Consider the following 27,155-nt stretch of genomic DNA (forward strand, 5'->3'; position numbering starts at 1 on the left):
CTGGCCCACAAACCTTCTTGAAGTCTGTTGTTTCTTCCTTCTCTAGCCTGCTACAGTAAGGTTTTCTTTCTTCTGAATAACCATATGACCCAGAACGGCCCAGTAAGGAATCATAACGGTCACTAGATGATGTCCCAGTGGATCCTGTTTCATATCTTCAAAACAAAATATTCTGAGATGTTAGAGAGTACAGATGGCTATTGATGTATTACAAATAGAAGGCTTTTTATAAATTATTGAAATTTTCAAGTTTATCATTATTTACCCAAATTTAAGCATCCAAAACACTAAAACCCTCGTGACAGAAAGTTAATATTAACCGCTTTACCTGGAAATATTTTAGAGCACATACAAGCTTTCTACATCCTACTATCAACACCTACTCAATAGGGACAAATTGATCCTAGATGTTTGGTGTAAAAATATGAACACTTTCTTCTAAGTATTGGGACATTTTAAGAAAAAGATTTTGAAAAACAAATTACTTTAACATACCTTGAAAGAGCATCAGCCTATAAGGAAAAACAAAAAAGGCAGGTGATTTTTATGATTCACTCAAATAATTTACTGAGCAAAGACAATGTAGCACAGCACAGATGTAGTTAAGGCACAAAAAAGCAAAATATTTAACACTATTCAACCTCATGTTATCTGAACACTATGAATAATGTAAAATTTGTTATGGTTACTACAAGAAATGTATAGTAGAATATGATTGCCAAATTCAACTCAACAGATAGCTTAACATTTACAGCTATTTGAAGTACTATAATGGCTTATGGTTTTGTAATTTTCATGGCATTAAGCAATTTGAAAAATAAAAATTTCAAAAGTCCTGGCTTCCTGTCAACAGCCCTCTCCTTCTTAAGATGGATAAGACAATATTTCTGCAACTCAACTCAGATACACATTAGAAAAATAGAACCAACATTACCACTCACTTCATCACCAGGTGTATTAAAAAAAAACAACAAAAAAAGCCTTTCATAAGAGACAGCACGTCACAGAGACAGTAAATCTCTTTTTTTCAAGTAACAAAAGAAGCTACATCAAAGAAATCCACTTACATGCATGAGACACTGCATGCATATCTTAAAATAAACAATGGAAATTAAGCTAAAATCCATTTGCTGGAAAGCCACTTGGCTCTTTTGGCAAGGCCTCTTGCTTTGGCTCTTCAAACGATCTGCAACTATGCGAGGAGGAATCTGAGCCCCTCCGTTTATTTCTTCTTCATACAGCCGACATGGGCTGCAGCCCCAGGCCTGAGGACAGGAATGTGGCCTTCTAGGCCTTCAGAGCAGAAATGGGAACCCCGAACAGCTCCAGGTGGAAAAGGAGACCAAATCACGATAGAAGCGGGGGAAGTTCCAAGTCAAGAGAAAGCATTCTTCAGCCCCAAAACATCACCTTAAATATGGTACATAACCCACCCAATTACTTACGGCCACTCTGGAAACACTACAAGGAAATAACTATCCAGTTAGTATCAAGCAATCAATCAATCACTGGAACTGACTGAGCGCTTACTGCATGCGGAGCACTGCACGGAGCGCTTGGGAGAGTATGCTAAACTTGAGACAGGATCCCTGCCTTTGAGGAGCTTATTATCTATCTCAGTTCTCCACATGGCCCTGTGATAGTGAGCCAGGGCAGGTGCCTAGTGTCCCAATTCTAAGTAGGAGCCCCTCAGCCACCTAAAGACCTTTCTAAGACTGCTTTGCAAAAATGATTTTAGTTTCATTTTTAATGTTTAACTGAAAGAAACTTTCGGTTTAAACTTACTCAAAGAAACTTCATGTTTATAACGATTTTCAAAATTTTGGAACTAAAATCGACCATAAATCAAGATTCAAAAAGTTTAATCTGTAATGTCAAGATGATTTCAAAAAAATCACCTCAGGATGATTAAAAAAGTACATTTCTATGTTCCAGCACATCTGGTTTTCCTATCACATCTCTAGAGTGCATTTAAATTTAACCTGGTCAGCAAAACACCTTGCTCAAAGTACCTCTTAAACACTAAAGTTTTTTCCATTCTAGATGTTAGTGTATGACTACAATTACTATCACAATTTTCTCTGATCAACGTTATTGCACAGCACTCAGCCAATCAATACCTCACCACTACTGAAATTCTTTGGCCATGGGCAACCAATCAATGAAAATGAAATTAACTAGGGAGCAAAAGAAAGAGAGAAATGTGAAAAGAAAAAGAGAACAAGTGCACTAGAACCACCAATATTACTAAATTCTGGCCTTGCAAACGGAACTGAACTGTTAGAAGGCAAAGTTAAAAGATTTTTCTAGCTCTGGAATGTAAGACAAATCAACTTTTGCCCTTTTTTGGCTAGCTGTCCATAAGAAGTCATTATTTCTTGATTATTCATTATTTCTTGAAGAGAGTGAAGAATAACATTTATGCTCTAGCCAACATTTCCCATACAATGTCTTTTCTTGTATTCAAGAGCGTGAGAACTATCTTTACTCAATGCATAATGGTTTCTGTTTATTTGAATATATGCTTACTGAATTACCAGTATTATTCACTGAAGTGCAAAATGCTATTACAAGCTGCAGCATAAAAAGTATTCCACAAAGCCAAATTCTCGCATGAAGGACTCACTAATTTGTCAAAAAATACAGAATGTCCTATTTCCTAAAAAGCCAATCCTAGCACAATCAGACAGAAAAGGTAATGTGAATATTTTGCTACGATAATAATTATGGTATGTGTTAAGCACTTACTATGTGCTAAACACTGTTCAAAGCATTGGGGTAGACACAAGATGATCATATCAGACATAGTCTCTTTCCCACAGTCTAAGTAGGAGGATGAACAACAGGTATTTAACCCACACTTTACAGATGGGGAAACTGAGGCAAAGAGATGTTAAGTGACTTGCCCAAGGTCACCAAGCAGACAAGTGGCGGAGCCAGTATTAGAACCTAGGTTCTTAGGCTCTTTCCACTAAGCCACGCTGCCTCTCTTCAAGTAGCCAACAACCAAATTTAGAAATTTAAGTATGTCTACCAACCAGTAAAACTGATCTCAAGTTTATAAACTGTGATTCTGTAACTACTGAAGGAACTTTACTGAATTTAAATCATTTTGTCACTCATTTTTGAAACCTGATCTGGATCTAAAAGGAAGCAATTATTAAAAAGCTTTTCATAATGTAATATTTTAAATGTTAATGCATTCCTCTGAAATATTGTAACAGTAAAGCTGAAAACGAAGTATTTTTACAAAATATTTTTTTTTTAAAAAAGGAAGCAGCACCCAAAATGACTATAGGTTTTATCTCAAAATTACCTCACCACTGCATGTGTCACTGAATGAATTCCACTGGCAAGAACAGACATCTTATCTCAAGCAATGGATTCAGAAATGCCAAAACAAAGAACGAAGCCTAAGCTACAAAAATTCCCCACTATGTACTAACAGGAGGGAAATCATTAACCCATGTTAGACTTTTGTGAAAATGGAAAATACATTTTTTTGTAGATTTTGTGGATTTGTTCTTGGCCCTTCACCTGTTAGAAAAATGATTACTCAAGCTATGAAAGAAACAGCAGCACTGCTTAAGAGAATCAAAAACTTTAGTGTTTCAAAATAATAGCCAAAGAATTCAAAACACCACACAGATTTAAGTTTCAACTCTTAACCAAAATGTCTAGACCTATTTAATCTACCTTCTTAAAAACAGAGGCCTTGACTTTTAGAGGTGAACAAGAAGTTTTGCATGCAAAAAATACCTTCATGAGAAGTGCTCAACTTCTAAGATGTTTAAAATTAAGATGGAACAGCAAGCACTCTTGACTTTTCTAAACCTCCCCTGAGTTTCAACTTTACAACAGTAGTCTGTTCTATGGTGGGGGAGTATGCTTTGGGGGCAAACAGAAGTTGTGGAGAAAGGGGGAAACAATTTTAAAAGTTGTGATGGGGGATAAAGTATAAAAAGAAGGCACGGGACATCGGGAGAGAAACTGGGGGGTGGGGCATGGGAGAGTGGAAGTTATTAGAGGTTACCTATCTAGCACGGGAAGTCAACAAGGGGGGCCTGCTCACTTTAATTATGAGGAAGAACCGACTACTCCACGGTGAAACCCCTCAGTCAATTTAAGCACACTAATGTAGTTATACTACTCAAGTCCACAATTCTGGGTAGTTGTGGTCAAACTAGAATATCAAATCCCATTTATAACATTGTTCCCAGGGGAAAACTGGTTCTGAACTGAGACAATTTTAAGGAACCAATTCTAACATGCTCGGTTCCCACTGTTTTACAAAAGAGGTGAAGGTCTTTCATTACAAATGCAAAGTACAAAAAGGTATTTTATTGTGTCCATTAGTCTGAGAAGAGCTTTAACCTTGTTCTTTGTGATTTTACTCAGTGTGGAGCAAGCGGTCCTGCTATTAGAAAGACAAGGTGACACGGACCAGATGAGCTTCTTGCGATTCTCCATCTATGGTCACCAGTTGCAAGGTGAGCCCCGAAGATGACTTAAGATGGGAAAGAGTTATTTGCTAATCCTGGGCACTTCAGACAGCAAGATAGGCAGGGTAAAAACACATCGGGAGAGATCATGGGTTGACAATCTGGGCCCCATGCCGGACTTCAAGTTAGAAGGAGGAGAGGATTAAGACAAAGTGTTGGGTGAGCGGTGAGTTCACTCCCTCTCATGTTAGAGCAGCCCCTAGCTGCCTGCTCGGAGTTAAGGCAGCTTTTGAAAACCCTGGAGAGACAGCGTGCCTGTCCGTACCTGGTGAACTTCAAAGTTTTGAGGACCTCCACCCCCAAGCTGCACAACATTAAATGAAAAGATGGGAGAATTTTGATCCACTAGCACCCAGCTTTAGCTAAACATTAATTGTATTTCTCTAGGCTCCAAAGCCAGAGAGCGCCGTTCAGGGCCCTTACCTTGGGATCAGAATTACCTCTCTCTGGTTTATAGGCATGCAACCCTCAAGCCTGGAGGGATAAAGATGATGTCTGATACATTTTTTTCTCCTTCCTGACCCTCCCCATCCACCAAGGATGCATTTATTTTTAAATTAAATGGAGTTATTTCCTTCAGTACCGTATACTACTTCAAAAGATTCAATTTTCCCCCCCTTCTAGACTGTGAGCCCGTTGTTGGGTAGGAACCGTCTCTATATGTTGCCGACTTGTATTTCCCAGGCGCTTACTACAGTGCTCTGCACACAGTAACCGCTCAATAAATATGACTGAATGATGAATGAATAAAACCTTCCCAATTGCAGAAACAACTTTGGAAGCATCTATTTTCAATTTTACAATTAATATCCTATTCTTGAAATGTTTTTTTCTGTCACCCCTCACCCGTGGTATATTAGCGATCCTTTTAGATTTTAGACTATGGTAGTTAACTTTGGCTTTTCAGGGAGTCTGCAATACCATCTTTGACTACAATGTAGTAGTAGGAGTATTTGTTGTGTGCAGAGAACTGTACTGGGAGAGAATACACAGGCAGGAATTAGTCACAGTCAGTTGTTTCTGCGTGGGGGCTCACAATGTGTATGAGTTTTCCATCTCAGATATTTAGGCATTTTAAATGATAAGCATTTTCCTATCCCAGGAGACAGAGTTGTTATAACAAAGCACAATCAACACAAATAATTATTCAGGAGCGGTCTTTGGAAGAGGTAGAATGGTGAGAGATTTTAATGCTAATTACCTGAGATTCCTTCTTATTCGTTCCCTCATCTGTGTCAGACTGTTGCTCCTGCTCGTTTTCGTCACTCTGAAATGAATTTTTAATTCCTTTAGACAAGTGACAGATTTCAAGCATTTGCCATATAAGAATCGTAATGACCTGTGCACCACAGAAAAATCTTTGTTGCCATTAAGTTAAAAAACAAGAAATCATAAGAATCACCCTACCCACCTTCAACAAAAAACATTTTTTCTCTCTATCACACAGATGCTTCTTCTAGTGACAAGCAGAAGGTAACCAAGTTAGGAAGCAAGTGCTTAGAACAGTGCGTTGCACATAGTAAGCGCTTAATAAATGCCATTATTATTATTATTGGGACCTAAGAGAAGTGACTTCAACGATAACTTTTTTTGTTGCCAGGAGACAAATGAGCCAGATGAACACTGAAGGCATAATATGGCAGAACCATGTGCCATTCCATCCCCCTTTTTCAAGTCCGAATTCACTTATTTGAGAGTGGGAGGTGATTCTGGAAGTCTGAAGCTTCTAGAATGTGAGCCCGTTTTTGGGTAGAGACCGTCTCTATATGTTGCCAATTTCTACTTCCCAAGTGCTTAATACAGTGCTCTGCACACAGTAAGCGCTCAATAAATATGACTGAATGAATATGGCAGAACCAGTTCAAGGCCTGAGGATCCCTGACCATGAATGAAATGAAATCTCTTTAATCTTAGCTATGGTTCCAGTTGCAAGAAATAATTCAGAGCACAACTAAAAACATTTTTCAGGAAAATCAGTGGACAGTGAGACCTGATTACCTGAACTCTCTTAGCTTCTGGGGCACCCAGATCTGGTATGGAGCACACGGGGTTTGGAAATAGAAAGCCTGGATTCCATTATAAACTCTACCTCTGATTTAGACTTTCTAAATTTCTCTAGACAAATTCCCACAACTGAATAATGGAAATGACTTCTGCGCCTATTTGCCCTAAATTATAAAAATTGCTGATATATTTGTGAAAAATGTAAAGCTCCTTGACTGATTGAAGAGGGAAGTTCTGCTACCAATTCAATACGTGATTTTTTTCAAGCACTGTTTATTCCTCTATAAACCTTAAATAATGCTTTTCATAGAAAGTGATCTAGAAAATGATTATAAAATACTTATAAATACGAATGGCTGCTGAATACTTTAGGAAGGAAAATGAAGAGTGAAGACAGACTCATCTAAATGATACGCAACGGGGCTATCGAGCATTTTCCACTGGGTCTGATGTTTATGAAAAGCAGCTGGGAAATCTTGCCCTCCACTGAAATTGCATTAACATCGAGTAGAAAAATGCACATGTGCCAATCATCTCAAAAATCAGTTTTATAATAAAAAATATTTCCTCCTATCTTTTCCCTACCCTTCCCCCATCCTACTCATCTAACCTTCTCCCATCCTTTCTCCCCCTAATGCATTCATGTTTCATACTTCCAGAATCACCTCCCACTCACAAATGAGTGAATTCAGCCTTGACAACGGGGATGGAATGGCACATGGGTTTGCATCCTGGTCCCATCGCCTGCTAAGAGTGTGGTGAGCTTGAAAAAGAGATTTGATTTTAGTCAGGAGTTTGGCAGTGAGAATTACAGGAGGTCAATTAAGGCAAGTTAAAGCAGCAGCTGAGAGACACCAGCTCTCCAAAGTTTGCATTTCTGCCCCTCAGAAAAAACTTGCTTATAAACACTCTATGAGGCTGGGGAGCTGGTGGCTACCCAATGATCCTGCTTCTTCCTTAGCAGCCCCAATTCCAATGGAGCTCCAGGAATCCCCTCTCCTCCTCCTCCTACGTGCTGCAATTATCCCTGGGGATCCCCCTCAAGGCTCTCTAACTTGATTTAGCATCTAGAGGACTGAAGAGATGGCAGGAGAGGGCTGAAATGGCATGGCTAACAGCCCTGTGAATGTCTGTCACTGTAGTCAAGGATCCAGGATGAAAGTCTTTTGCAAGCCAACGCCCCAGATATGAACCAAAGTATGTAGCACAAAACTCTGGCCCTGAATCTACTTATCAACCTTAAGGGTTATATTGCTGATTATGAGACCAAGATGCAACATTAATCAATCAAATCATTGGTGTTTATTAAGTGTTTACAGTGGACAGAGCACTGTACTTGGGGGAGTACAATAAAATAGAGTTGGTAGACCCAAACCCTGACCACACACAGCGTGGCTCAGTGGAAAGGGCATGGGCCCAGCAATCAGAGGAGCTGGGAGTCAGAGGACCTGGGTTCTAATCCTGGCTTCACCACATACCTGATGGGTGACCTTGGGCAAATCACTTAACTTCTCTGTGGCTCAGTTCCCTCATCTGCAAAATGTGGATTCAATACTTGTTCTCCCTCCTACTTAGACTGTGAGCTCCATGTTTATTCGACCTATCCAGAGCTTAGAATAGTGCTTGACATACAGTAAACGCTTAACAATAATAATAATAATAATGATGGTATTTGTTAAGCGCTTACTATGTGCAAAGCACTGTTCTAAGTGCTGGGGGGATACAAGGTGATCAGGTTGTTTCACATGGGGCTCATAGTCTTAATCCCCATTTTACAGATGAGGGAACTGAGGCACAGAGAAGTGACTTGCCCAAAGTCACACAGCTGACAATTGGCGGAGCCAGAATTTGAACTCATGACCTCTGACTCCAAAGCCCGTACTCTTTCCTCTGAGCCACGGTGCTTCTCTAATGCTGCTTCTGCTTAACAGATACCATCATTATTATTCAATTCAATCGTATTTATTAGGCACGTACTGTTTGCAGAGCACTGTATTAAGCATTTGGGAGAGTACAGTACAACAACACAGATGTATTCCCTGCCCACAATGAACTTACAGTTTAGAGGGATTTGATCAGATCCATATGGGATATGATTATCTTGTACCTCCCCTAGCACTTAGTACAGTGCTTGGCATATAGTGCATAACAAATATCACAATTGTAAAGGAGCTTACAGGGGGTGACAGACAATAAAATAAATTACAGAGAGGGGAAACAGTAGATTATACAGATATTTTCATAAGTTCTTTGGGGCCGGGGTGAGTATCAAAGTGCTTAAGGAGTACTCGGCCAAATATATAGTCAATCAATCAATCAATCAATCAATCGTATTTATTGAGCGCTTACTATGTGCTGAGCACTGTACTAAGCGCTTGGGAAGTACAAATTGGCAACACATAGAGACAGTCCCTACCCAACAGTGGGCTCACAGTCTAAAAGGGGGAGACAGAGAACAGAACCAAACATACCAACAAAATAAAATAAATAGGATAGAAATGTACAAGTAAAGTAAATAAATAAATAAATAAATAGAGTAATAAATATGTACAAACATATATACATATATACAGGTGCTGTGGGGAAGGGAAGGAGGTAAGATGGGGGGATGGAGAGGGGGACGAGGGGGAGAGGAAGGAAGGGGCTCAGTCTGGGAAGGCCTCCTGGAGGAGGTGAGCTCTCAGCAGGGCCTTGAAGGGAGGAAGAGAGCTAGCTTGGAGGAGGGGCAGAGGGAGGGCATTCCAGGCCCGGGGGATGACGTGGGCCGGGGGTCGACGGCGGGACAGGCGAGAACAAGGTACAGTGAGGAGATTAGCGGTGGAGGAGCGGAGGTTGCGGGCTGGGCAGTAGAAGGAGAGAAGGGAGGTGAGGTAGGAGGGGGCGAGGTGATGGAGAGCCTTGAAGCCCAGGGTGAGGAGTTTCTGCCTGATGCGCAGATTGATTGGTAGCCACTGGAGATTTTTGAGGAGGGGAGTAATATGCCCAGAGCGTTTCTGGACAAAGATAATCCGGGCAGCAGCATGAAGTATGGATTGAAGTGGAGAGAGACACGAGGATGGGAGATCAGAGAGAAGGCTGGTGCAGTAGTCCAGACGGGATAGGATGAGCGCTTGAATGAGCAGGGTAGCAGTTTGGATGGAGAGGAAAGGGCGGATCATGGCAATGTTGCGGAGCTGAGACCGGCAGGTTTTGGTGACGGCTTGGATGTGAGGGGTGAATGAGAGAGCGGAGTCGAGGATGACACCAAGGTTGCGGGCTTGTGAGACGGGAAGGATGGTAGTGCCGTCAACAGAGATGGGAAAGTCAGGGAGAGGACAAGGTTTGGGAGGGAACACAGAGGGGATGCCATTAGAGGGAAAAGGGCTATAATATCTAATATCTCTTATACAATGCTTAGTACAGTGTTCTGCACAATGTGGACGTTTAATAAATACTAATTCTAATTCCTTAGAATGTGAAAATAGGTTTCATCTTTAAAAAAAAAATTAACCACCAAGTCCCATTAAACTTCAAATATTCACCACAAATGATACATCAGCCACTTTTTCCAAATTTCACATGCTACACCAGAGTAGGGGAATAGAAACCATCTCTACATACAAAGATCGCCTCCTTAAAAATCTCAAGTGGCCCTGCTGTAGTTTGAACTGGAGGAATTACTCCTTCTCCCTTCTATATCACCTATGAACTTGGATCTTCACACTTTAAGCACTTGAAATTCACTCCCGCCCTTAGCTCCACCACACTTTTTTAATGGCATTTGTTAAGTGTTTTCTTAGCAGCGGGGTAGATACGAATGAATTACATTGGACACAGTCTCTGTTCTGCGTGGGGCTCACAATCTAAGTAGGAAAGAGAACTGAGGCACAGAGAAGCTAAGTGACTTGCCTGAGGTCACACAGCATGCAACTGGCTGAGCCGGGACTAGAACATAGGTCCTCTGATGCCCAGACTTAGTTCTTTCCACTAAGTCATGCTACTTTCCACTTATGTACAAGGCCACAATTTATGTTTACTAATGTCCGTCTCCCCCTCTAGACTGTAAGGTCCTTGTGGGTGGGATCACGTCTACCAACTCTATTGTTCTGTACTGTGAGAAGCAGAATGGCATAGTGGAGGGAGCATGGACCTGGGAGTTGGAAGGTCATGGATTCTAATCCCAGCTCCCCATTTGTCTGCTGTGTGACCTTGGGGAAATCACTTCACTTCTCTGTGCCTCAGTTCCTCATCTGTAAAAAGGGGATGGAGACTGTGAGCCCCACCTGGAACATGGACTGTGTCCAACAAGATATGCTTGTATCTACCCCAGCACTTAGAACAGTGCCTGGCTGGCACATAGTAAGTGCTAAACAAAAGCCATAACTATTATTATTACTCTCCCAAGCACTTAGTGCTTTGCACACAAATGCTCAACAAATACTACTGAGTGATTAATGCAGTGTTTCAATCTATTTTTTGAACTTTAGATTGGGCAGAAATCTCTACTTTAAGTTGGGCCAAAAATCGATCATTACCTCTAAACAAAAGTGTGTTGTTTTTAAATTGGAGTGGAAAAACTACAGGAATGATTTAAGTCATCTCATCTGGCAACTGTTTGAGTACATCACAGTAAAGGCAATACTGAATAGAGGGAGTTTTTAGCCAACCTGGATTCAACATAAAACAAAGCAACTACTCAGACACTTTCCACTTACATCTTGTGTCCAGAATGAGACTCCAGTAGATCTCCGTTTCTCTCTTGGTCGCCGTCGTTCCCTTATTGATTTGGGCTGTGATTTATCTTCTCCTTCTTTTTCTTCCTCCCTTTTATCCCCTTCTGTTACAAGAAAGTGAATAGTTTAACACTGCAGTCAGAACATCTTTTCTTCCATTATGAAAGCAGAATCAGTATATGCTACAGCACTGGATTAAATGTTTAATGCTTACTAGAAAGACAGGAAACTGCTTTATAGTGTGACACCGGTTCTCCTATGGCAGGGGTGTTCTTGCAGAAAACTCATGTAGTGGTTGGTATTTACCCCATGCCTGGCATTCTACCCAGTTACACAGAATTCTCCTAACATATCACGTTGTGCTGTATCCTGACATGCATCACTGGGAGAATATTCCTGAATTTTGCAAGTGTACTCCCTTTAGCCCAATATGTACTTAAATTCATCTTCGGCTGAAATTTAGGAAATGCTAATGGTTGATAATATTCCATTTTATAATGGTCTCTAGTGGAAAGTTGCCCATGGTAAGTGCTAAAAAGTTTTTTCGACTTTGGCCAGGAAATCAGCAATTAGTACAAAAATTTATGCTTTGTCATTTCTTAAACCAAATTCATTCATTCATTGAATCGTATTTATTGAGTGCATACTGGGTGCACAGCACTGTATTAAGCACTTGGGGAGTACAAATCGGCAAAATATAAAGACAGTCCCTACCCAACAACGGGCTCACAGTCTAGAAGGAGGAGACAGACAACAAAACAAAACAAGTAGACAGGTGTAAGGCACTTGAGAGAGTATAATAAATAGATAAGAGCCCGGCCCTCCAAGATCTTTCAGCCTAACAGGAGTGTATACAACCCCCTCCTCCAGATCATATTTCACCCAGCTGCCTGTATCATTTTTATAATGCATTTTGTCTGCACATCTCCCTAACCCTTACAAGCCTCCAATGATTGTCCATGCCTCACTGCATCAGGTAGTAATAATAATAATAATAATAATGATGATGATGGCATTTGTTAAGGGCTTACTATGTGCCAAGCACTATGCCAAGCACTGGGGAGACACAAGGTCATCAGGATGTCCCATGTGGGGCTCACAGTCCCCATCCCCATTCCACAGATGAGGCAACTGAGGCACGGAGAAGTGACTTGCCCAAAGTCACACAGCTCACAAGTGGCAGATAATGTGTTATGTGGGAAAGGGAGGGAAGGGAAGAAACAGAAAGAATCCAATCAATGGTATTTACTGTGTGCTTACTGTGTGCAGGGCACTGTACTGCGTGCTTGAGAGAGCACACATCTAACCAGGCTACAAATACTCCTGCAAATATTTATCCATGCTTTCCAGTCAGATCCCTTACTTCTCTCACTCTCTATCTTGAGGACAAAGGACCACATGTAATGTATACCTGTTTACTTTTCATAGCTCTTAGTATAGTGCTTCGCACACTTAATATTATTTTTCAACCTCAAAACTTACCTGCCTTTTGGTCCACATACAGTTAAACTGAAGAGATGGCAGTAGATATTTCCTTTCTACTTGCTTACTGAACTGCAGAAATGTGGGAAGAGCACCCTTTCCAAATTCAAACAGATGAAAAAACCTGACAATGCAGAGGCAAAGCAAAGAGTACGCTCACCTCTTTCATTATCCTTTGTTGAACCTCTGGAGTATGCCGACGTAATACCTATGAGGCTGTTTGGCCGGTTTAATTGACTTGAAGCATAGAGTGAGCTACTGATAGTGGAAAGTGAAGAGGATGACGTAGTAGTCGAACTTGAAGTTGATACTGGTCTGTAACGTTGATAGGGCTTTGGAAACAGAAAAAAATAGAAACACATTCCTAAGTTTTTAAATTGACTTTAAAAATTAAAGCCAAGTTGAATGTTAATAACAGAGCAGTTCAGATTCACCATTAAAACAGTCCAAGGAAAAGTCCTACCTCCTCATATGTTCTGGAATATTTTTGCTTATATTCATCCTCCCTAGATATTTCCGATTCTTTCTTCTCTTCTTGTTTTTCTTTGTCTTGTTTTTCTTTTTCCTCTTTCTCTTTCTCTTCATTCTCCTGTTCTCTGGTTCGAGTTGAACGACTTCTTCCTATAGTTTTTTCAGCTTCCTGAAGATCAGTCAATGTCACCCCCTGAAAAAAAAAGTTAACTCTGGCATAACGATAGTAATAACATTACTTTTATAAGCACTTCCTCTTTACCAAGCACTATGCTAAATGCCGGGGTAGATACTAGATATTCGGATTAGATATAGACCCTGCCCACCTGGGGCTCACAATATTAAGAGGTAGGCAAGGCAAGTAGTTTGTTCCCATTTTACAGATGAAGAAACTAAGGCACAACTAGTTAAATCACTTGTCCAAGGTCACAAAGCAGGCCAGCAGCACAGCTAAAACTGGAACCCAAATCTCCCTGACGCCTCGTCCGATGTTCCTCGTCCAAGATATTTCAAATTATGGGGATTATAACTTGGGAGACTAGAAAGGGGCGCTGAACCATATTTAGAATGACTTGCAAAAGGAAAAATTAAAGCTGATCCCATCAGGATGCTCACATCAATCTTTTTTAAAAGCAGGGAGAACTTGATGCCCTAGTAAACTGAAGGGCCCAGAGGAGGTATTAAGTGAACACAAACAGAACAGATTAGGACATGGGACTTCTCTGCAGATAATGTGGCAATGTTCCCTTTATTAGTACCAGCTGGACATTTCTCTCAGCCCATACATGGCCTTCCTATTCTGTCTCCTCCAACTAACTCCTTCTTAAGCCACTTATTTTTGCCAACAATCAATCGATAGTATTTATTGAGCACTTACTATGTGCAGAACACTGCACTAAGCGCTACAGAGAATATGAAACAACAGAAGTAACAGACACGTTCCCAGCTCACAACAACCTTACAGACTAGAGGGGGAGACCGACATTAATATGAATAAGTAACTTATAATATATCACTTAAAACAAGACCCTCACCTGATTCTCCTCCTACCCATAGCAGTTCCAGAGGTTCTATTCTGACCAGGCATTGTTGTGCTTTCCCAATCTACCATACATTCCCAAGTGCTTAGTACAGTAAGCTCATCTCTAGACTGTAAGCTCATTGTGGGCAGGGAATGTGTCTGCTTATTGTTGTATTGTACACTCCCAAGCGCTCAGTACAGTGCTCTGTACACAGTTAGCGCTCAATAAATACGATTGAATGAATGAATAGATGAATACACATTAAGCGCTCAATAAACACCACTGATTGACTGTAAAACCAATGCTACTTGGCTGGGACTGGTAGTGGTAGAACAAAGAACAGTAGTGGAGGACAAGAACACTGTCGTTTCCACTTCTCCCTGTAGTTGTTTTATTCTCTCCTGCTGTCCCTTTGTCCAGGATCTGACATCTCTGCCTCCAACACCTAAGAAAGGAGTAGGCTGGAGGAATATTTAGAGGTTGCGGGGGAGGACCGGTTTTTTTGCTGATTGATTTCTAACCACTTTGTGGTTTGGAGCTCCCTTGATATCTTCTTTCTTCCTAAAGAAGACTTCTACAAGTTGTGTCTGCCTAAAGCTAGGAGTTGTGTGAAGATTTACTTTTAAGAACTGTTGCACTTTTACCATTATAATTGGTCCCTTAGACCTGTGTGATTAGTCCTCCTCTGCTCCTTTATTTTGTGAGCCCCTTATAGGTAAGAAATGTGACAAAAAATCAATGTCCATGCACCCTTTCCAATGCTCAGTACAACCACCTGGCATCATGGGGGTGGTTGTAACATTAACTTCGCTCCTAGATTTTCAGGTTGATTAAGCTTGCTAGTCCAACCTGCCCTATGAATTTGGAGTAGAAAATGAACGTCTAGACAGTAAGCTTGTTACGGGCAGGGAATGTGTCTGTTTATTGCTACACTGTAGTCTCCCAAGAGCTTTGTACAGTGCTTTGCACACAGTAAGTGTTCAGTAAATATGACTGAATAAATGAATGAATGAATGAACATCACCTCCTACCCCACCGTCAGTGAACTGCTGTTTCCATTACCCAAGCTGAGGTCTTTGCAGAGTAATATGGGGCTGAGCAAGGGGTACCTGGAGAAGGACCTGGGATTGGAATTTGAGCTGGGGCCCAGGGCAAACAGTCACTCTTGCCCCATCCCAGAGCCACAGAGTCCCCCACATGACCACACAAACCCCAACTACTGTACTCTCCTGACCACTTAGTACAGTGCTCGGCCCTCAGTAAGTATCACCAGGTGAGCCAACAGCTCTTAAGCCTTTGGACTTAAAGCATGTGCTGCCACTGGCTCTGCTTGAGCCCATCATCTCCAGCCTTGGACAGTGGTGACTTCTGTCGGACCGAGTCTGCACGGCCAGGTGAGGGAAAGAAGGGAAGGAGGCCGGCAGGGCCTAGAACTCGACTTAGAACCGACTCCTTGCCATCTCTCCTGGAAGAGCACTTCATTTGCTCTGAATGGATAATATGAACAAAGTACATTTTACTTTTATGAACGGAAACTCTTGACTAACCCATGGTGTACTTGAACATTAACGGGGAAAGAAGTGATGTTATGGTCCCCCTCTCCCCCTCTTTCCCTCCTCCCCCTCTCCATCCCCCCTGCCTTACCTCCTTCCCTTCCCCACAGCACCTGTATAAATGTTTGTATGTATTTATTACTCTATTTTACTTGTACATATTCTATTTATTTTGTTAATATGTTTTGTTTTGTTCTCTGTCTCCCCCTTCTAGACTGTGAAACCACTGTTGGGTAGGGACCGTCTCTATATGTTGCCAACCTGTACTTCCCAAGCGCTTAGTACAGTGCTCTGCACACAGTAAGCGCTCAATAAACACGATTGAATGAATGAATGAATGGCCTAGTGGAGAGAGCCCAGGCCTGGGAATCAGAGTGGCTGGGTTCTGCCATCCTTATTCTGCCATTTACCTTGGGCAAGTCACCTAACATCCCTGTGCCTCAGTTTCCTCATCTGCAAAATGGGGATTCGATACCTGATGTCCTTCCTACTTTGACTACGAACTCCCCATAGGAACTGATTATTTTGTACCTACCCCAGCATTTAGAACAGTACTTGACACATAATAAGTGCTTAAACTATTAATTCTTAATATTTTATTTCCTAAGAGTTAGCATTTATTTTTACCACGAAAAGATATCGGCATGTTTTCTTTAAAAAATACATCAACATCAAAAGATGAAGAGACTTGCCTTCGCATCCACCCAAATCCAACAGGCTCTGGCTATAATCAGCCCAAAGGAACCAGCTGGGTCAGATCTGCTATGGCAGGTTTATTGCTGAAGCTGGGCCAAGATGGGAAAGCTTTACAATCTTCTGCCTGGACCAGGCCTGAGCAAATGATGCAGTCTGGCCCTGAATGCATGCTACGGGGGGAGGGGAAGGGACATTTGTCCCTACACTGTGCAGGGATTGATGGAGGGTGAAGGATGTTCTTTGGACTCATGTGTGAAACCCCAAGAAGCGGGGAAAGAGAAAGGAAAGGAACAAGATACAAGAAGAAACAACAACCAATCGATCATTGATTTTTACTGAGTGCTTACTGTGCACAGAGCACTGTACTAACACTTGGGAGAGCAAAATACATTTGAGTTGGTAGACATGTTCCTTGCCCATGACGAGCTTACAGTCTAGAGGGGGAAGACAGACATTAATGTAAATAAATGGAAGAATGAGAGATCTTCCCCTCTGTTTTTCTCGACTTTTCTCACTTTCCAATATTTCTCCTCTCACTCCTCACCACTCCCTGGGAGTCTTACGTCTCTCAGGAAGAACAAGGAGGAGGTTGCTAGTTCTGACTAGTGCATGGAAACACCAGTTATATGTATTTCCTTACTGTTTCCTCCCTAGGCAGCAAGGCCTAGTGGAAAGAGCACTGGTTTGAGAGCCAGAGGACACAGGTTCTAATCCTGGCTATACCAATTGCTTGCTGTGTGACTTCACCATGCCTCAGTTTCCTCAACTGTAAAGCGGGGATTTAATACTTGTTCTACTTCCTACTTAGACTGTGAGCCCATGTGGGACAGGGACTGTACCCAAACTGATTAACTTGTACCTACCCCAGTGCTGGATACATAGTAAGTGCTAAACAAATGCAATAATAATAATAACAATGATACTGCTCAATCCTGGAGAGCTCTCCTAGTAGTACAAAAGGAAGATTGTTGCACTCAGAATACACTGCCACACCATGGAAACTTGTTAGGGCAAAGGAATGAGTCACAACACATCCCTTTTCACGTGTACACAGCAAACCGCTAATATCTATTTGTATCTCTGAACTTAATTTAGATAAACCAATCTTCCACCCAAATTAAAGGTGTCAGGTGAGGGATCCTGGTATCTCTTATCTGAAACAGATTCACAAATTCAATCTAGAACATTCTGGACACTAGAGATTTTGCAATATAATAATAATGATGGTATTTGTTAAGCACTTACTATATGCAAAGCACTGTTTGAAGTGCTAGGGGGATACAAGGTGATCAGGTTGTCCCATGTGAGGCTCACAATATTAATCCCCATTTTACAGATGAGGGAACTGAGGAACAGAGAAGTTAAGTGACTTGCCCAAAGTCACACAGGTGACAATTGGCGGAGCTGGGATTTGAACCCATGACCTCTGACTCCGAAGCCCGTGCTCTTTCCACTGAGCCACGCTGCTTCTCTAGCAATATCCATGCTATAAATTAGTAATATGGTGAAAACATCAAAAATATTGCTGCACCCTGGAAATATGCTTTAAATTCAATATCTGTTTTAAAATCAGTACATAAAAGCTGGCATTTTTGTACCTGTGTGGATCTTCTGGACTGTCTTGCTTGTCTAGATCTTGCTTTTCTTTGGGATTCTGATTCTTCATCTCGAACAGGAGTGAGGTACGATCTACAGCATTAAATAGCATTTGCTAATCAGGGTCATATTGTTCATGAAAATAGTCAGAGAAAATAACAACCGGAACACTGAATGACTATATCAGACATTAAGCAAGTTCCTGCTATGAAAACTGATAGAAAAATCTTCAAAAATTAGCAGTAGACACTGAATTTTAACATTAAAGAACTGATCGATAATGATGCTTTTGAAAGCAGAAATAACAAAAATTGTAAGTTGTACTTGGTGAAAAAGGAAAAATGTACAGCATCTTTTTGTGTCCTTGAAATAGCCTCCATGACTCTAGGATTTTTTTTTTTTTTTTTGGTTTGGTTTGGCTTATTTTACACCAGGGTCAAGTTGAGGAAAAATCTCTCATGTCCTTGCCAAAACACAGGTTCTTACACTCAAAATTTTACTTCAAAATTTGTGGTGCCATCTTCAATATTTATGGGGATGGTTATTTTAGTTTATTTCATGCTAAATTTACCTGAAAGCTACCTATTACCAGAGATTAGAAAATTGACTGTGATGCCATTTTCAGGTGAAATACTTCCACTTCAAAAATAATTTTCACTAAACCCTTACAAGGCTGCTATGGATACCACTATATACAAAAGAGTTACACTACAAAGACGTAGCGAAGTTTCAAAGTCTCGTCTGGAGTTGCTATGGATTGCAGATATTTTTTAATAACATGTATTCTTCTAGCCAAAGGATTTTTCAATAAGGAAGTTTGCATTCTTAGAATAGGAAAAGAAAAAGGAAAACCTATGACCAAATAGGGTTTTTGTAAAAAAAAAAAAAAAAACCTTGGGAAAACAGTATGGATATCCTTGGCATCCTTTGTAACAGCCACAAAGAGATGGAAAAAATGAACACCAACAGTTTTACTGGGGATATTTGTTGAGGTGGATGGGAACGGAGGAAAAAAAAAACTTTCTTGACATTTGGCTAAAATGTTTAAAATGGACTCTACTTTTAATAATGTAGCATAAATTCTGTTTCTGAAATCCAGTGAGCACCTATGGCAAACTGGATTTTGATTCAATCTCCCTTCTTTTATTAGTTGACTTTTGATTATTCTACTTATTCAGAGGAAAGTGATTTAAATAATCCATACTGTCCCTGATGGCTGCCTCTTAACATTTTCTCTTAATAAATACCTCCAACACAACTCAAACTTGTGTTCTGTACTATACATTGGTGGCCTATGGAAAAGGTTTGTGGAGAAGGGGGCTGAAACACACAGTGTTCTTGAAACCTGGGTATTATCCCCAACACCTCTTATCAATAATTGCTTCAACAGGAAATAAGGGGCTAGAGGAAAAATGGTTTGAAAACCACTAAAAACTACATGGTACATGAAAAAGCCTTGTAAAACTTGTTTCACATGATTTTTCAGTCTTGTAAAGCTGGAAACATTGTACTTTGCTTGCTTCTCTGACACCTATCAGTGATTATTAGCAGCTCACCAGGAAATAAAGCACATTGTTTATAAACCTATTTTGAGAAATAAATGCATTTTAAATATGCACAAGAGGTTCCCTTTGCTATGCAAACAAGGCCAATAACAGTTTCCATACAATTCTGTCACCATGTGAAATGGAGTTCTTAGGGGAGGGTCCATAGTTCTCACATCCAGCTATGTTCTCAATTCTTCCAGGGTGCTCTATAATTTGAGTAGATCCATATCAGTGAATGACAACATGTGCTACAGAAGAAATGGCACAGATTTTTAAAATCCCAGATGGCTGATGCATCCCTAATATTACAGGGTAGGGCAGAGGAACATGAAAATGACTCTTAGACTCTATTTCTGTTGTTATGGGAAAATGCTGGGTTTCCAACCAGAAAGCCAGAGGGAGAAGGGACCTGTGCACCACTCCAGAAACAACTAGTTGCTGATTGCATGTCAACTAAACTCTTTTGACTATTGGGGAAGGAAATAGCCTAGTCAGGCTGGGAAAATCATATGGGGATTCCCAAATGGGAATCATATGGAAACTGTTATTGGCCTTTGTTTGCCATTTTGTTTTTACAGAATCTGGAGGCCATGAAGAAAGTTGCCAACAAGCCTTACTTAGCTTTGCCAATGCTGAGCTACAAAAACCCTTCAAAGGTGCAGGTGGATTTTATTTAGAAAACAAAATTGCTCCTTCTCGCCAAAAGGATCAATTTTTAAAATATAAATAACTCAGGCACGGTCATTACTGATATCAATGTTTTAATGAAAAAACTGATCAATCAATCCTAAGTGATGTATTCCATCTAGAGCAATACAAATTTAAATCAACCAGCCAAAAAAAAACCAAAACCAAAAAAAAAAAAACCCCCTTCACCACTATTTTTGATGGTGGGAAACCGAGTTCTCTTTCCATTGGATGTTGAGATTGGAAAGTATGTGAGGCTTTGTGTGGAAAAGATATGGAAGCATCAGAAGTGGCAAAGAAGGAGTTATGTGGAGGACAAGTGGTATTGTAGCATCCTTCTTCTCCTCTACAGGAATGAAATGACCCTGGAAACCCAGGAGCACGTGCAAAGTGAAGGCATCTGTATTATCCTCCGTAATTCACAAACTTCTGTAAATCTACTCTAATCTAATATACAGAAGGAATCAAAACAGTGCATGATGTGACTCAATAAAACTCCCAGGCACATTAGTGTGACTGATAGTGAATTTGTGGGTTTGTTGTTTTTTTTTAAGTTTGCTGGTTCTGAAAAACTTGGAATTTACATTTTTAAAGTGCTTGTATTATGGATTAATTCTCAAAAAAAGGCTTTAGTTTTTCATCAATATAGTATTTTGGATTCATTTTTTTTAAAAAAGCTTTTGTATGACATCAGTATAGTCTAATTTAGTTAGCGACAAGGGAAAAAGATACAGAACAATTTACTCAAAACTGCAAACTAAATCACATGAAACAGAACGAACACTAGGAATACTGCAGACATCATTAAACAATGTAAGACAAACGATGTACCTATTATGGAGACAGAAAACTTCTAACGGTAACCCACTAATCACTCATTAGGATCTATTTTAACCCGTTATGCTCTAAATAATAACTGTTTTAAATTCAGTTTTGCTCCCGGTATTTATTGAGCGCGTAACTGGGTACAGAATGCGGAAGCAAGCACTTGGTGGTCATTTTTTTCCTAAAACAAGCAGGAACCAAGTTTTTGAATAAAATAATTCAAGTGAACTGTGACCAGAAATAATGATTTGTGTTTTCCTTAAATGGCAGATTAATGTACACTGTATGCAGGGAAAGATATTATTTTAGATATGTCGGAATCTCTGAGCAACAAGCACCAAACTTCAGTTTGGGTCTGATGGATAATGAGGTGCGTAGAAGGTGGCTAAGGGAAGTTGCAATATCATACTAATTATGTTCCAATTAGATTTGTGAAGGTCTAATTCTCACAGCATTGACTTATTCTTTTTATTTTTGAACAAGTTATTATCAGATCCAATACTAATATTTTCGTAGTACAGACTACAAGGTAAATGAGAAGAAATAATTTCATAGTCCCTACCTCTCCAAAAAATTCCAATTTCTTTAAATTTATCTTTTTAAGAAAAAAACCTTACTTTTTTTTAAAAAAGAAATATTAATCGTGATTTTAATATGCATGTTGGACCACAAATTTCAAATAATCACCAAGCCAAAAATTACACTGTAGAAGACTAGATGGATATTTGAATACATCATCCATTCGAAATAAAACGAATTTTTTCAAATCAAGAAAAAGTCAACAACAGGGGATTACTGATTGACTGACTCCCTATCTTGCAATCAAATCAAGTCAAAAGGATGAGTGATTACCCTGATTTGTTTTCAAGAAAAGCCTCAGATGCCTTAACAAGGGAGCCTAACCACGAATATAATGCTTTTGGGTTTCAGAAAATATACTGCTACGGATCGTTCTGCTTTGTTTTGAAAAGTCTGCATCCCTTAACTGGGGAAACATTCCAAATATTGGAGTTAGAATGGACCTCCTGAAATGTGTAAACCACCTGAGGCAGGTGGCTCGCAAATGTCAATGAAGATTTTCGTCGGTAGTTACTTGTACCAACACACAGTACTGTATTACGTGATGTACTTTTCCAGTTACGATGCTGAGGTAGATTTGATTGCTCTTATACATGATTAAAAAACAACAACAACAACAACAAAAAAAAAACTTTACGGTCCGGCAAGGTACGCCAGCATTACTCTCCGGACCTTTTACACACCTGCGTCTCTCCCTGACCTCTGATGTTGCGGACACAGTGCCAGCAGTAGTCATGGTTGTGGTAGAAGCCGCAGCATTTACAACAGTTGGCGCAACAGGAAGGGTCACTGCCGTAGGAACATTGTCTTTTTCTTTGTCAGAACTATCCTCAGCCCACAAACGATTTGAGGTACTACAGTATCACAAGCAGCAACACAAAAAGAGAAAAGGAAACAGCTAAACAATGAAAGCACTCTCTAAACAGCGATCACATGTGACTCCAGGGATGGATTTTTTTAAAAAGCAAAATGAGAAATCTCTCAGCTATGAACCGGCGAGCTCACCTGGAGCTGGCCGACAGGTTAAATTCACATTTTTAAAGTTCTAATTGTTGAAGAACAAGTCAGGATTGGAGACATGCAGAGTAGTCGACAATTTTTGTCATCAGATTTCATTGGTGAAGAGGTCTAATAAGTTTCAATGAGGTAAATGAAAAAATCCAGAGCCCCATGACCTACTAAACAAAAATGCATGCACATACATAAGCACACAGTAGACTGGAACACAAAATGCATCCAGGCACTTACCTGCTTTGTGTGCCAGCTGTAGAAGAACCCGTTGTAATCTTTGTGGTAGTGCTTGTGCTGGAAAGCAGGCTTTTCTGAAGCCCGGCAGCAGAGGTAACTGTTGGTGTTGATGTGGTGCTTGGAACACTAGAACTAATCAAATCATCTTGTCTTCTACCAAAGGAGCAACTGAAGAAGAGAGTCATGTCTATATAGGGGGTTGTCTGTTGGGGAATACTCGGGCTTATGCCTACACACTGCCCAAATTCACGTGGTGAAGAATCAGCAGGGTCACTACGGAAGATTGTGTTCCTAAACAGACCACCAACTCCAGCACCAAGAGTTCCATCTACTACTTGCTTCTTTATTACTGTACTTTCCCAAGCGCTTACTACAGTGCTCTGCACACAGTAAGCACTCAATAAATACGATTGGATGAAAATGCACTTGCCAGTCTAGAGGACTTCACATGGCCCAAGCTAATTTTTGGAGGTGACCCACCCAGGTGGGTGTGAACAGAGGCTTGGGTCAACAGCTGCCCAGGAAGCCTAAGTTCAGTAAGGCCCAAGGGAGCCAAGTGAGTTGGGGGAATCTATGGGGTTACAATAATCAATTCAGGGGCAGGAGGAGGTTTCTGTGGTCCTAGCTTGCCTTTCAGTTCATCCACGCTTGACAGGGCTGGAACCAACCTAGCTTCAGACCAGAGGACATCCTCTCGAGACAATGCCCTGTTTTTGTTCTTCCTGACGTGTAACCTACTAACGTATCCGCGTGGATCAAAGCTTTTTTTTTTTAAAAATGCGATTTTTCAAGCAGAAAATTCCTAGTGACCTAAATCAGCACAGGGCAAACAGAAACCTATCAGCAGGCGCACCGTGTAGACAGCGGCAATATTCTGGAGACACAAACAACTAGTTTAACCCTCACGCCCATCCTGTGAATCTGATAACAACCCATTTGCCAGCTTGACCAAAAAGGACCCAAAGCTTTTCGAGCACCTAGCTTGTTTCCCCACTCTGTCATCCTGCGGAGGCTAATGAATAAGTCCGTTGTTATATTGTACTCTCCCATGTGCTTAGTACTATGTTTTACACACAGTAAGCACTCAATAAATACAATTGATTGAATGAATGAATGAATAATGGCAAGATGTAGCTATCAATAGGGCAGTCTCCTGGGCCAACTGGAAAGTCTTTTAGAAATTCCAACAGCCCCAAATCCCAGCCTTTAATACTTAAACCAAGAGCTTCACAGTAGACTGCATGTACTATGAAAAAATGTCTGGTGGCCTTCAGAAAAAAGAAGCTAGATTTGGCTGCCTAGCTGAAACATGTGGGTTTGTTTTTTCTTTTTTTCCTTTCTGAAAACCATCGCTGGCCTTGTACTGTACAGAGCACAATTCAAATTTACAAACTGAGATGACTCTACCAAGGAAAACAATTTAGAACTGCTGGGATCAAAGGAGATGTCTTTTTTTTTTAGCCCAAATATTTCTGAAGGTTTATCTCTCTATCCCTAGTTAGGCATGGTCTAGGACACTGAATATCTTTTCAGTATTCTATTAAGTCCAAGTCAATACCATGGTTTACTTAGTTTCTTTTAGCTAATTTATAGAGTTTTTCAATCTGTGTGGTCAAGAATTTAAGAATATTTGTTCCTGGGTAGCTACATGATTATCATTGCGCTACTTTAATTACACAGTACATCCCAATGTTCATACCTACATAGTTTAGACACGAATGTAACATATAGTTAGGACAAAATAGAAAGGAACATTTGTGAATAAGTAGTAAATTTGAAGCTGAAGATTTGTCTGAATACATATTCAAGAATTTCCCTTTAAACTGGCCACAAAAGTGACATTAAACCCACGTCACTCAGAATGCACAAAAGGACTAATTCCTTAAAGTGGTGTTTAACTTTATCCCAGTAAAAATATATGTAGCTTAAAAGTTATCATATTCAAATGTCTTTAGACACTATACATATTAAGTCTACATGTGAGATATTTAAGAGATAGGAAATTATTACCTTTTATAATATGATCCTAATCCTTCATTAATTGAGCTATTTTTCTTGCTGTCATCTTCCCATTTTCTTCTTGTGTAGGAGCTACTCGTTCGTAAAGCAGAAGAGGAGTCTCTGTAAAACCATCATACTAGTTTGCATTGTGGAGAAGAGAAAAAAATCTAACCGGTTGTTGGTGGGGGATGGTTAATACCACCAGAAACTGCCTCTGGTGCCACTGATGTCGAAGTTGTCTATGCCTAAACCAGACTGGTTCCCCCACTGCCCCCACCACTTTACAGTAGAAAAATAATCTCCACAATATAAAAGCAAGCCATACAAAAAGGACTGATGTTCATTTCCCAATTTGCATTTCGGCTTTGGTTAGAGCCCAGCAAACAGTGTAATGGTGAAATTCAGCAAGGACAGAAAAATTAGAAGGCAAATATTAGGAGCTTTGGGAGAACCTGCTCAATGGAGAAACTCTTAATTAAAGCCAAACTATGGCTCTGTTTTTTCACAGAAGGGGAAACTAAAGGTGCAAGCCTATTTGACTAGCGTTTTTAGAATTCCCTAAACTGTAAGTGAAAATGGTGATCATTAGAAATATATTTAATCATTTCGTTTGATGCTCTGGCATGCCACATTTTATGCGGGTCTCAAATCCTACTCAGAAAAATGCCATTGGCACAAATGAAAGGAATTACACACAAATGGCCTTCAATAATCATTAATAATGACTCATGATTAGAACAGCATTCACATAGAAATTTTAAAAATCTTCAATAAGATCAAAAATTTAATCATTAATATTTAGGGAGAAGTAAATGTATGGTAAAATTCTGCCCTTTCAATGCTCCATAATTATTAATAACAATGTGTAATTTCAATTGCATATTCCAAGCAAACTACATTTCACATTGAAGGTCACCTGTTTTCTTTCTCTTCAATGTCAGATGTACTGGCTAATCGTCTTGGTATTGTAGGTGCAACATATGCAAGTCTAGTTCCTTTACTATCTTTCTCCTGCAAGACAGGGAAAAAAATCAGTCAAAAAAGGTTTGTTAGTAACCAAAAACACTGCTAAAAGTAGAATAAAAGTTAATTCAACAATCCACAAATGCACTGCCCTCTGTTTTCTTTATATCATTTTCCGGCTGACTCTAGTCCAGCTCTACTGTAAAATTAAAGGCAATTAGTTAAAGCTGCAAAAACTGTACTGTTCAGAGGAACCTCTTACTGCAGCTTTCAATCCCCCTTTTCAATTATCAGCTAAGTGCTTGATCCTTGTTCAGAAATATCTTGTTCATATTAACTGAGTCCTTTCCTTTCCTTCAAGTTAAAAGGTTGGAATATTTTATGCAAGAAAATGACAGTTGGGTGATTCAAAGAATTAAAGTTCTTTTCCATCCCCAAACCTCTGGATATTTGTTAAACATCTTGTTTGTGAAGTATCTAAGTTCAGTTTTCTGCACAGAACACAGACAAATACTATATGGGTAAACTTCTCCCTCATTCTGGGCCTCGGATACCAGGGGCACATCAAAATTACCTTTTCTTTGTTATCTAGTGAAGAAGAAAGCCTGGGACTTGAAGCTGAACGCATAACACCTGCAGAGTCCTTGTCTTTCTGAGCTTCTTTTGCAGCTGTGATTTCAGCAAGTGCTCCGTAACTGCCAGTCTTTCTAAGGCCTAACCTCCAAGAAGCGGGGGATTCATCTTTTCTCTCCTCCTCTTTGGGAGAAACCTTGGTTGTAGAGGTTGGAAACTTTAAAAAAAAAAAAAGCGAACCAGTGATAAGAGCCTGCCACCCAGAAATCATGATGTGACACTCTTAGTATGTAGTAGCACTACAGTTTTAGTGACCAGACTCTTGAGAGAAAAATAAATGCTTCCCAAGGAGGTTAATGACTTCATCAATACCATCTACAACCGGGAAAACATCAAAATACTCTTCAAGAAGTTAACTTTCAGGGAACACACTCCAAACCTTATATCGCACACAGTGAAATAAAGATGCAAATAAAAGCTAAATTCAAAACGCATAAAATGGCCACACAGTCAAAGTTACTTCCAAGATGTAAGAATTTTAACACCATGCACTGGGGCCCCAACATCTTGATTAAACTGGTTATGTTTCACCTTAAAACCAAGACTTATGCACACAAATGCCTCACCAGAGATTTTTCACCCTTACTGGGCACAAGTGCAATGCCAGTTTTGCGCAAGCCCTGCCTCCAGGATG

At 40.2% G+C, this 27,155-nt stretch overlaps 1 protein-coding gene across 4 annotated transcripts in view; it reads right to left on the reverse strand.

The window, feature by feature from the left end:
* Positions 1-27,155, reverse strand: part of PPP1R12A (protein phosphatase 1 regulatory subunit 12A) — a 150,119-nt gene that overhangs the window by 13,757 nt on the left and 109,207 nt on the right. The window contains exons 10-21 of one of the 4 annotated variants that reach the window (XM_038756293.1): positions 26,463-26,678; positions 25,842-25,936; positions 24,935-25,045; positions 22,925-23,056; positions 22,360-22,530; positions 18,041-18,131; positions 13,164-13,364; positions 12,861-13,032; positions 11,201-11,322; positions 5,704-5,769; positions 496-512; positions 14-155 (exon numbers count right to left, since the gene is read on the reverse strand). In XM_038756293.1, the coding sequence (XP_038612221.1) occupies positions 14-155; positions 496-512; positions 5,704-5,769; positions 11,201-11,322; positions 12,861-13,032; positions 13,164-13,364; positions 18,041-18,131; positions 22,360-22,530; positions 22,925-23,056; positions 24,935-25,045; positions 25,842-25,936; positions 26,463-26,678 (1,536 nt within the window). Of the gene's footprint in view, positions 1-13; positions 156-495; positions 513-5,703; positions 5,770-11,200; positions 11,323-12,860; positions 13,033-13,163; positions 13,365-18,040; positions 18,132-22,359; positions 22,531-22,924; positions 23,093-24,934; positions 25,046-25,841; positions 25,937-26,462; positions 26,679-27,155 lie in introns of all 4 variants that reach the window. The other 3 variants (XM_038756292.1, XM_038756294.1, XM_038756295.1) reach the window with 3 other exon arrangements.

The sequence above is a fragment of the Tachyglossus aculeatus genome, chromosome 14 (genome assembly GCF_015852505.1).
Source record: "Tachyglossus aculeatus isolate mTacAcu1 chromosome 14, mTacAcu1.pri, whole genome shotgun sequence".
NCBI lineage: Eukaryota > Metazoa > Chordata > Mammalia > Monotremata > Tachyglossidae > Tachyglossus > Tachyglossus aculeatus.